General features: G+C 33.7%; 1 protein-coding gene across 12 annotated transcripts in view; it reads left to right on the top strand.

Moving 5' to 3' along the window:
• The window catches only part of PDLIM5 (PDZ and LIM domain 5), a 250,920-nt gene that overhangs the window by 124,260 nt on the left and 114,390 nt on the right, over positions 1-12,270 (top strand). For 9 of the 12 annotated variants that reach the window (XR_002825708.1, XM_023741339.1, XM_023741337.1 and 6 more), the window contains 2 exons: positions 8,474-8,516; positions 10,160-10,578. Coding sequence is in view for 10 of the 12 variants with exons in the window: in XM_023741339.1 (XP_023597107.1) it covers positions 8,474-8,516; positions 10,160-10,578 (462 nt within the window). In the remaining 2 variants the exon portion in view is untranslated. The remainder of the gene's footprint in view (positions 1-8,473; positions 8,517-10,159; positions 10,579-12,270) is intronic. The other 3 variants (XM_004387014.2, XM_004387008.2, XM_023741344.1) reach the window with 2 other exon arrangements.

Here is a 12,270-nt window from a genome sequence, read left to right as displayed (position 1 = left end):
TTAGATTTATTCCTAAGTATTTTATTTTCTTAGGGGCTATTATAAATGGTATTGTTTTCATTTGTAAATAGTTTTATTTGAACACTGCCCTGCTCATTTGTTTACATATAGCCTGTGTCTTCTTTTCAAGCTATGATAGAGTAGTTGCAACAGACAGTATAATGCCCTAAAATATTTTCTGTCTCTTTATATTTAAGGTTGCTATTTTGTAACAATGGGGTATATAAAATAAACTTTATATAAAAATCCTCTATCAAAATGCTGCTTTTCACTGAAACTGAATTTTACTCATAGTAAGAGCGAATTATCCCAAACTTCAAGATTCCTTTTATTTAACCATTAAAAAAAGAAAAGAAAAGAAAAGAAACCATTGCCATTGAGCTGATTCTGACTCATAGTGACCCTATAGGACAAGTAGAACTGCTCCATAGGCTTTACAAGGCTGTAAATCTTTATGGAAGCAGATTGCCACATCTTTCTTCCGTGGAGTGGCTAGTTAGGAGCTGAACACTTAACCACTGCTCTACGAGGCTCCTCTATTTAACCATTAACACATCTAAAATATTAAGCACTCTTTAACGTTCTTTTTGATAGAAATTACTTTATAAACACTAGTTAGAAAAAAGCATTTTTTTTTTTTTTTTTCCTTAAATGATCGCTAGGTTATTTTGAGTGTGGACAACGGGCTCGATGAGTAGATGAAACTTTTTTTTTTGGTAAAATGAAATTGTGGAAGAAATTTAGGATGAAAAAATAAATCTTCTTCCTCTAAAATCAACTGGAATAATATGAAGTTTTGTACACAATTTGAAAATAATTTTTTTTAAAAAGATGTTTGGCAATAGATTATAGGACATAGGAAAGCACTCTTCTTAAAGTAATATGTCATGTACTGATATTTTCTATAAATGGACCTAAGGATAACAAATTAAGTTTTGCATCTTTGTTGGGATATTCTAGAAGAAGATTTAAACTTTGAAAAACCCACTGCCATCGAGTCAATTTGTACTCATAGCAACCCTATAGGACAGAGTAGAACTGCCCCATAGGATTTCCAAGGAGTGGTTGGTTGATTTCAAACTGCTGAACAGTTGGTTAGCAGCCACTGCATCACCAGAGCTTCTAGGTTTTGACAAGGCCTAACCAATTTACCTGAAATATCACCAAATCTGTTTGGGATGTACCCACATTTAATTTTTGTTCTGAACTTTTTTTTCTTAGACATTGAATGAAATGATATTTGAATTGATCCTAATTCTTCTGTGATACTATTATGTATAATTTTGGTTTTTGGTTACCTTTAGAGATGACATGTTTCTGTATGTACCCCTATTGACCAGTTGTTCCTGCTACAAGAGCCCACTGGTGAAAGGTTAGAAGAGAGGATAATACTGAGATTGTTATGAAGATTAAATGAAAAATATAGTATATGGGTACTTAATAGAGTACCGGGCACATAGAATAAATTTAAGGTAGCTGTTGTTTTTAGTCTATTTAAACGTGTCTGACTTGCTATTTTACTTTACTAAATGCTTTCTTTCTTAGAGATTTTTAGGTATTTAGGCATTAACTACTTGACCTGTAAAATAAGAATAAATTGGAGTATTACTACTTACACTCCTGTCATATTATCCTTTTATTTTTTTCATAGCATTTATCACTGTGTGAAATTATCTAAGTTTTTGACTTGTCTGTTATCTGCCTTCTTCATTAGGAGAATGTAAATTCTAAACAGGTCCTTTGACTTGTTTACTATTGTATCTCCAAACCCTGGAACAATGCCTAAGGCTCAATAAATATTTGATGGATGGACAGATGAAAGGATGGTCAAGTAAGGATGTCAAGTGATATATAAAATTGTCGCCAAAAATTTTGAATTAATCAGTATTCAGGTTACATTTCTGAAGATCTTAATAGATAACATTGTATTGGTGAACTTCAGCTATAGAAAATAAAGCAACATACCACGAGAGAAAGAAATATTTATTAAGGAGGATTCCTGGTGGTGCAGTGGTTAAGCACTCAACTGCTAACTGAAAAGTCAGCAGTTCAAACCGACCAGCCACTCCGTGGGACAAAGATGTGGCAATCTGTTTTCGTAAAGATTTAGAACCTTGGAAACGCTATGGGACAGTTCTATTCTGTCCTGTAGAGTTGCTGTGGGTTGGAATTTGACTTGGTGGCAGTGGGTTTGGGTTTTTTGGTATCGGTTGGCTCCTGCTAGGTGCGATAAATACATTATAGCGGGAAAGATGTGGACATTGACATTAAACTTATTAGTGGTCCAAGTTGTTTAAGCATTTCTAAGCTTTATTTCAGGAACTTAAGCAATAAATTATATGTAAGTTGCTTAATTCAGTGTTAAGCTCGTAGTAGGAGGCTAATAAATGGTAACTATAATGCTGACACCAGTGCATTCATTATTTGTATAATGGGAAGTATTTTATCCTTTTAAGTCTAGCCTAATGCTTCCCCTCCCTCCATTTTTTTCCTTGAAAATAGAGTGACCATGTTAGGTAGGGAGGCTCAGTAGAAGTCCTTTTCTTTCTTCTTGATAATCAGCTCTCTAGATTGATTTATAACTGGTTGATGAAAATTTCTTCTCAAACTCTACTCACCTGCTATGGCCTCCTGAAAAGGATCGTTACAACGAAAGCACTCAGCTTCACCTGTAAAACAGTTGCTATCAAGTTGACTCTGACTCATGGCATGCCCATATGTGTCAGAGTAGAACTGTGCTGCAGAGGGTTTTCAGTGGCTGATTTTCTGGAAGTAGATCTCCAGGTCTTTCTTCTGAGGCATCTCTGAGTGGACTTGAACCCCTAGCCTTTCATTTAGCAGCTGAATGTGTTAACCATTTCCAATGTGAAGGGACTCTCAACCTTACCTAAACAAAAAAAAAAAAAACAAACCCATTGCCGTCGAGTTGATTGCATATCATAGCCACCCTATAGGGCTTCCAAAGCTGTAGTCTGTGGAAGCAGACTGCTGCCACATCTTTCTCCCACGGAGCGGCTGGTGTGTTTGAACTGCCAACTTTTCAGTTAGCAGCCTAGTGCTTAGCCACTGGTCCACCAGAACTCCCCAACGTTACTTAGGAAAGTAATTATCGTGTAGCAACTGCCTATTCTGGATTTATCAGATCCACACCCTACGTAAGGCCAAGCACAAGCACAAAGAGCCCTAAGTACTCAGGTGGGCTAGGGCCACTCCCCTGCTCCTGTCTTTCCTTCTTTCTTCCACTCTTCAAAAAATTTGTCCAGCTTTCAGTTACCTCTTTCTCTCTGTAGGAAGAAAAATGTACTTTATTATTTCTTATAGTAAGATAGCGAAGATGGAGCCAGGGAGAGAGGAGGATAGAGTATGTATATGTGTGCACATGTATATGGTGAGTAGAATCTTTTATAAGCTAGAGGATGTTGTACTATGTTGAGATTATATTTTGTACTTTTGTTTATAGGATATATAACAACCTTTACATATTCTCAAATCATTTGGAAAAAACCACCGATATATTGCTATAAGTGATTTAAATGTTTGAGTTTTTAGGAAAGTAGACTAACTGAAAGGACAATAAAGTATGGGGAAACTGTTGAAAGAAACATCTCTCTCTGCACACTTGAGTGCTCACTTTTTCCTCCTGGAGTTGCTTTGTTATTACAAATTGACAACTTTGCAATTAAAGTGATTAATGATGTACCCTAGTGTTTATGGGGTCCTGAGGTCGGTGGGCCCAAAGATAGCCATGCTGTGGGAAACTTAGATAGAGCTTATCTCATAGAGGATGAACCAAAAATGCTTTTCCTTTCTCTCCGATTGTTTATGAGTTAAGTATGTTAGATATGGTTGAAGGAGTCACCAAGACATAATGAGTAATGTGAGTAATCATTTTCAGTCTAGTTGTGTCGCCTAACTCCTCGTTCTTAAACACTAATGTGAACATTCACTGGCTGCTTTATAAACAGAAGCATGTTATTTTATAGAGCAATATTTTAAAAAGTGCATTGATTAGTTAAAAGTATAACTTAAATAACACCATTCATTTAGGTGCTCTTAAGATGGAGTTTTGCTTGATTCCTTTGAATCTAATCCTTGATAGATCTATTCCTTGTTTATGGTATTGTGTTCCTATACATTATTCTAACCAGGGCATCACAACTCCGGTTTTTAAATACAGTCCATTATAACTTAGAATTTCTTTCAACTGTTAAGCTAGAAGTTCTGAAACTAGTTGGAATGCATCTGGATACCAGTCTTACACAAATCAATCAGCTTTACAGCCACACTGCCAGCTTTGTTCTTTGAATTCTGTGGGCTGAGGACAGCACTGGGTTAAGGCACTGGTAGCTCACCATCATGACTTACTTACGAACAGTGGCTTCACACTAAGGAACAGGAGAACAATAAGCGAATTGTTGAGCCCATGGCAGTAAGCCATTGCCAGGATCGCTGCTGGTTTGATACTCACACACTGTACAAAAGTGGCTTGTGATGATCACTGTAGTTGAAAGGGAAATATATTATCCTATTGTGTATCTGCCAGGATTTGAAGAGAATAATGTAGGAATACTTCCTCATATTTGTACCTCAGTTTTTAGAAAGTATTTATTTAAACGTCGTTTAAAAATTATTCATTTTCTAGTAGTCTGTTACATTTCTAAGATTAAAGAACAGATGCTCAATATAATATTTTCATGAATAAAAATAACTATAAAATTTTTAATTTTAGGAAATGAAGTTCCTTTTTCATATACTGGTATTTTCTCCCTAGGGATTGTAGGAGATACATATTACAGTTTGATAAAGGAAATAGGATTTTACTCCTTAAACATTGATTAAATTTTACTCATAGTCTGGATGTTTTGTTAAATATAAAGTTCAGGAAAGACTAATTTAATAAGACAAATATTCTGTATAAAAAATGATTTCAAGAAATTTAAGAAATATAATATTTCTTTCTCTTAATTGGAGCCACTTGCAGGAGACTTAAGTAAACATTTTCAGACTTTACAGAGATTTGCTCTTCCTTTGATTGTTTCCTTAATAAAGAAATCTCCTTCAAACGAGTGTGGGCACCAATCCACAGGATTTTCTTCCTTAGGAAATTAAAGGCTCTGAGAAGTCCTGTGGTTTAGCTCCTTATGTAACTTTAGCTCTGTTTTTCAGATGTTTTTGACAATAGAATCTTTTTTGTTTCTTAAAAAGTAGTTTTCCATAAAATATTCTTTGAGAAATATTCTTCCTTACTGTAAAAAGTTGCACAATTATGTTATATAAAATATGGAAAACACATGTACAAAAGAGAAAGAACAGATATCATTCAGAGAGAATCTCCGTTAATATATAGATGTGTTTCTGTCTACTCTTTTCCATGCGTTGATTATGTTGTGTATGCTATTTTAGATCTTCCTTTTCCACTAGACATCATAAAGCATTTTATCTTGCTATTCAAAATTCCTCCTAAGCATGATCTTAATTGTTATATAATGTATCATGTAGTTATAGTTAACCATTTTCTCATTCTTGTATACTTAATAGATTGTTTTTGATTTTTCACTATTATAAATTACACTGTAGTGAACAAATAATCTTTATATATAAAGTCTTTCTACATAAAGTCTTTCCCATATTTCAGGTTATTTTCTTATTATAGATTACCAGAAGTTGATTTATGTCAAGAGCATGAGCATTCTTGAAGGCTTTGTTTATAAATCAATGCTAGATCATTTTCCAGAAGAGCTATGTTAATGTATAGTCTTATTCTCACAGCATTGTGTATTAACATTTTTAAAAAAATCTCTGTACATTTGAAAGGAAAAGTGGTATATCTTTTTATTCTGTTATTCTTTGATAATTGGTAAAATTGTTTGATCTTTTTCCAACTAAAGTGCCGTTACTATTCATTTATTTTGTAGCCTTCAAATATCATATATTCCAAATTTCCTGAGCCACAATAGTTATAGATCATAAGAGTATGTCATTATACTTAGGTATAAGATTGATGGAGCATACTGATCTTTTATAATGTAACTAGCGCATGTTGTAGATTTTAAAATGTTTTTTGAAATAATTTTAATGTGAAAAAGTTATTTGACTTCTGTTTCAAAAGTATAAAGCACACTGAAATAAAAACAATTTTAACATAACGATAAAAAATTACATGATTTAAATTGTGAGCTCCTGTAAACTTTCAGATGATAGAGGTCAGACCAACCTGCTGATTGGCATATGATAAAGGAGCTCTAAGGAACCTTCTATTTCTATTTCAATGCTTCTGTGACTCATTTGGTATTTATTTAAATATTTAAACCAACAAAACTAATTTGTATTGCATCTAGTATCAACTGCGTTTTTTGACCTTCAGTTATGTTCATATTTTTAACGTGTAGTGGAATCTACCCTTGAATTTTAAAGGGCATGTTGCCCCTCTTTCTCTGACTTTCATTGCACTTGTGAGACTTTATCAGAAGGCAAGCAGGGCAAGCTGACTCAAGATTTAACAAAAAACATTTTTTAATTTAAAATTTCAAGCAGTATTTTTGTAGATGTTTCAACCTATAAAGTAGGTTAGAACTCCTGATTATTCTATGCTTCTCAACAATATAAGGGATTGGATTCCAAAATTAATGAAAACTAGCCAATCTGGGGATTTTTTTTCCCTAATCTCCTACACTCTTTAAGAACTAACATCTAGAAAAAACTAAGGAGTTTGTTTTCATAGACATAGGATATATGCATTTTGATTTAAGTTTGGAAACCTAGTACTATTAAATAGCATGCTTTTTTTAATGAATTATTTTTATGTTGCTGGAAGTGCTGCATGCACCTTGAAGTGTCCAGATGAAAAAGACACCATATTCTCTATTATGGCGAACTTTCAGTAATGTCTTGGGTGGTTTTAATAAGTACATCTTTTGTGATTACGTCCTATTGTGAAATTTCAATGAAAGGAAGATTCCACTGTTCTGTACTTGAACATGTTTCCTTTACTTGCTATAATAACACTATAAGCTAAAAGAGAAATTGTCTACTTAAGAGTAAACGTGGAAAATTATGCAACAGCACAGAATGTAATTCTGTATTGCAGTAATTGAATGTGAGCACCTATTGTGGACTCTTGTTAGGTTAGCCAGTCGTTCAGTCAGTGCCTACTCTAACTAACCAAATCAGTTGTTATTGGAAGATTCAGATGCTGCTAAAATTGTTGATTGGAGTTCATTACTAGGTTATGCTCATAGAGACCCATTATCTTATGCTAGTGTCTTCTATTTGTGATGTTTGTCTCTGTGAGCAAAACGATCCCATAATTCGTAGCTTAAAAGTGTTATCACTTAGTATTTACCCACTAGGCTTACATTTCTTGAATTCTGTACTTGACATCTTATCCTCAGGCTTGTGTGATATGAGAGGAGTCAAACTGCTTCTGACATCATTAAACATAACAGGTACATTAACACTGGGTAAATAGCTTTTAAATCATTAGAGGCTTTCCCAATTATTTAGTTACTGTCCTTGAACACAGGCTATACATTGTAATATTTAAGAAGTGCAGACTTTAGCTCCAGCCTAGGCAGTCTAACTTTGAAGTTCCTCATCTGAAAAATGGGGATAATCATAGCTTCCACTTTGGTTATTGTAAGGATTATATGAGATAATGGCTCGAAACCAATTATTGTTACTAGTCCATGCTAACCAAAGGAACAGTAATAACATAGTACAAGACAGCATATATTACAAATACAAATAATAAAAAATGAAGTATAGAAATCTTCAAGCTGTATGCATGAATTTTAGTCTTGTTCCTTTCTTCTCATATTCATTACTGATGACCTGTTACATCCCAGGCACTGTGCTGAGATACAAAGTAAGACACAGTCATTGCCTTCACTGAAATTATAGCCTAGTGGAAGAATTTATGGTTTAGTTTTACCATAACAAAGGCATTAATTTGCATAAGCACTTATAAGAATATAAATATGAAATAAATACTCATTCAGTGATCCAGTTCAACCAGAATTTATTCATTATGTTCACAAACATTTGTTCATGGATGTTTCTAAATGGATATTAGGGTAAAAAGCAGATGTTATTGAGGATAGAGATTATTAGATTAGATGGTTGAGGAACCATTCAAGAATCAGAAAATCATGTTTATTATACCTTGCCCTTTTAGTTGGGGAATAGCCTTAATTTAAGGATTTAATGGGTGCAGCAGAAGCAGGATTGATGTTTGTTTTTCTTCAGTTGAGTTCGTAGAGAGCCAGAGGTTGCTAATGAATATCGAGTGTATAAGGGTATTAAGTTTTGTAGCATTTGACTTATAGAAGACTAGTAAATAGATTATGAATAGTCAAAATACATGAACTGTGAAACTATAAATTCTGATTTAGTATGTTAAGGTACATAATGGTAAAAATTTTATTTTAAGAAATTTACAAGTTTGTAAAAATTCATGTTTTTTTTTTCCCCGCAGAGCATCTGCTACACCTAAGCCTGAGCCGGTTCCTGTTGAGAAGGTGTGTTTCTAATCTAGCATCTAGAGTACCATTTAATATTCCCTCCTGAGTAATTTCTAATCCTGTCTCAGGTTATATGGACGTTTCATTTAGTCTCAGTACAATTTTCCTCTTTTTTTTTTTTTTTTTTAACTTAAAGTATGAGGGAGAAGAGCTGGAAATTAACACATACAGAATTATTTTCTGTAATTGGACCTGTATTATTAAAACATTATTTACAAAGCCATATCTTATCAATAACCTATGTCCAAATTTCTTATATTCACATTCACATATTAATTTGCCTGTCTTTATTCATGTATATTCTAAAGGGAATAGATAAGTGGCTACCGAAAATGTATATACCAACAGGTCTTTAACAACATTTTATTAATAAGTATTTAATTGCATTTTCAGAGTATTCTTGGATTAGGTTATTGGCAGTTAGCCTTTTACTCACATATGTTCCCAAATGTTCCTAAACTGTTATTCATATACATCTGGTGTTTGCTTTTGGAGATTTTCCTCTCAATTTTGCTTACTGCCTTTCTGTTACTTATTACATTCATTTGCTTAAACATTAAGCTACTGTTTTTCTCCATTAGCTTTGTTATTCCTATAAGATTAATTTAGATTACTTTTTTTTCTTGAAAGTAAATATAATATAGCATTATTGTGTGCATTTTAAAAATATAATTGTTTATCCTTTGGGGTGGTAGTGTGCGTAGAGATTTATTCTTGAATGTCATGAACGATTAACTTGATTTTTTTTTAACTTTAGACTTGCTTTGGAATTGGGATTTGCAAACACAAATTCTGTTAATTTTAGAAGGAATTGATCTTTCATACTAGTTATTTTTTCTTTGGCTGATAGCAGTGAGGAAATGTCTAAGTTCAGTTTTTCCTCATTTAACTACTAAATATTAAATATTTATTTTGGAAACGAAGGGGAAAGAACTTTATTCCATCTCTGAATCATTATCTCAGAACTTTCCAAAGAGAGAAAAACAGAGGTGAATTACAGAAGAGGGAAAGAATTGATTTTCTTTTGTTTGCTTTTTGTTAATTTTTTTAGTAATTTCTTTATTCAAGATAATTAGTGTGCACGTTAAATGTATACATTTCTGAGTTAGATAAAAATTACTTTATGCCCCCTCATTTTTATTAATTGAAGAGTAAGAGATGTTCTGCTGCTTATGCATGAATCAAATAATTGCAGTCTAGAGAGTAATCAAACATATTTGAGAGATGGAATTAGAATTGAGGCTCTTTTTTATTTTATTTTAAAATAAAAAAGTTGGTTAGCAATGTTTTGTTTATTTTGGAATACTTTACAATTTTTCCTTTAGACTGTGTCTAAATCGAACAACTGTATGGCCTTTATTTTTGATAGTTTTCCTGCTCTATTTCCTAAATATTTTAAAACTTCCTTCATGTTTATAAAAAAATATACTTAGTGTGTGCATCTGTGTTACGCATGTTGAGACCAGTTAGCATGCATGTTATGCTATATAAACTCTATGTTTTTATCTGGAAACATGAATTTGGGGCTGCTAACATGATTGTGTTTGTCGTTTTAAAAGTCAGCTACATGTTCTTTTCAGTGAATGTATTTTGCATGTCTTTGGTGTGTTTTTGTGTATGTTTATTTTTATTTTACATAGGGAGAACCTAAAGAAGTAGTTAAACCTGTGCCCATTACATCTCCTGCTGTGTCCAAAGTCACTTCCACAACCAACATGGCCTACAATAAGACACCACGACCCTTTGGTTTTGTGTCTTCTCCAAAAGTCACATCCATCCCATCACCATCGTCTGCCTTCACCACAGCCCATGTGACCACTTCATCACATGCTTCCCCTCCACCTGTGGCTGCTGTCACTCCTCCCCCATTCGCTGCATCTGGACTGCATGCTAATGCCAATCTTAGTGCTGACCAGCGTTCACCTGCACTGAGCGCTGTTAAAACTGCAGTTAATGTCCCACGGCAGCCCACAGTCACCAGCGTGTGTTCCGAGACTGCTCAGGAGGTAGCAGAGGGACAGAGAAGAGGATTCCAGGGTGACAGTAAACAGCAAAATGGGTAGGTGGCTAAGGGTGCTTTTTGCTCTTATCAAAGACTCTTCTTTCAGGCAATTTCCATGAAACAATCTACAGCCTCAAAACAACTGCCGTTTTTTAAAGGAAGGGAGATGAAGTTTTATTTGCTTCATTAACATGTGGCGTATATAAATACAGCACTTTCTGCAAGGCCGTTACAGGTTAATCAAAACCTAATTATGCATTTTGACATGCAATGAGCCATATAACATACTCTGGAACTCTTTTCTAAGTCCTGGCACAACATTTAGCAGCTGGCACTTATAATGCAAGGCAAATCCTGAATCATTTTCTTCCTGAATTTTTCCATCCTTTTATTGGTCACCAGAAGTTTAAACAGAATGGTCACAGTTGTCTTCAGCTTATGTAGCTCACCCTGAGGAGAGAGGAAATGAGTTTATAAGCAGCTTTTTTTCCCTAGGAAGTAGTTTTAAGAAAACAGAAAATGAGTCTAATTTTGACTCGTGTATGATGCATTAGCTTAGAGCAGATATCTGGCAACATTCTTTTCAGATAAGCTTAAACTAGGATTTATTCTTTAAAACAGACAGTAATATATATATTTTCACAACAATTAAAAAAAAATCACAGTAAAGACAAAAACCAAAAAAAGTACCAAAAGCAAATGAGAAAATATTTTCATTGCAAAGATTCTTCTAAAATGAATGAATTTAAACCAATGGACTCCAAATATATAATGTTAGCAAAGTTTGAAAAAATATATCCTTCAAATGTTTTTTCCTAAAAATAATTTTTTAAAAACTCTTTTAAAAAATTGGTTGAGGGTATTAACTTATTTGAACTACACATAGTTATAAAATTGCACGTTTATTTTCACTAGCCTCGATTTATAGATGGTCATTTTATTCTTTTTGGAATTTAGTGACCATGTTTAAAGCCAGAGTTGTTTTTAGGAAATCATTTTGATCAGATTTATTGTGACAGAAATGTACTTTAAAAGAACAAAAACGAAGGGAAATAATCTGCACGTGTGATGGTTTTTATCAATGCCAGTTCCCAGGAAAATAAAATAATTGTGTGGATAGGTCCTTTCTATGAGATAATCCCTTCTGAATGTTAATTCATGTAATGAAGGGACTGTGCTTTCTGTAGCATTGTTGCCATGGCAACTTTTGGACTTTGAAAGAGATGGTGGCATGATTCCAAGCTGCTGCAAGGGAAAGAGAGCAGGACGTCTGGAAGAACGGCTACTGGGCCTTAACATACGGTTTTGCGGTTGTGGGAGGCTCTTTAAAGTTTTGATGTATATATTGACGAGAACTACAGTCCATCAAAGAATGTTATTTCTTTTTTTATGTGAGGATGAGAAACAGTATGTAGTTTTGAGGTATTTTTTTAAATTTGTGTTTGGGGTCCCCCCTGCTTTGAATTTTTAGACATAGTTTTTAGAGTAATCAAAGTGGATATCCTGGAAAGAAAGACTGCCACCTGTCAAATGCTTGCCTTACAGAAAACTAAAAGAAGTCTACTATGTTTATTAAATTGCAGGTTCAGTAGAAAGAAGTTCATTGAAAGAAGTGTCTTAACTAAATTTTTTTTGCTTTCTAACCCTGTTGACATTTTTTTTGTTTTTTTTTTATATTTTATTGTACTTCAGGTGAAGGCTTACAGAACAAATAGTTTCTCATGAAACAGTAGTACACATGTTGTTTTA

Source organism: Trichechus manatus, unplaced genomic scaffold (genome assembly GCF_000243295.1).
Source record: "Trichechus manatus latirostris isolate Lorelei unplaced genomic scaffold, TriManLat1.0 scaffold00178, whole genome shotgun sequence".
Taxonomy (NCBI): domain Eukaryota; kingdom Metazoa; phylum Chordata; class Mammalia; order Sirenia; family Trichechidae; genus Trichechus; species Trichechus manatus.
Note: the sequence above shows the minus strand (reverse complement) of the source record. Positions and strands in the feature narration are given on the sequence as shown.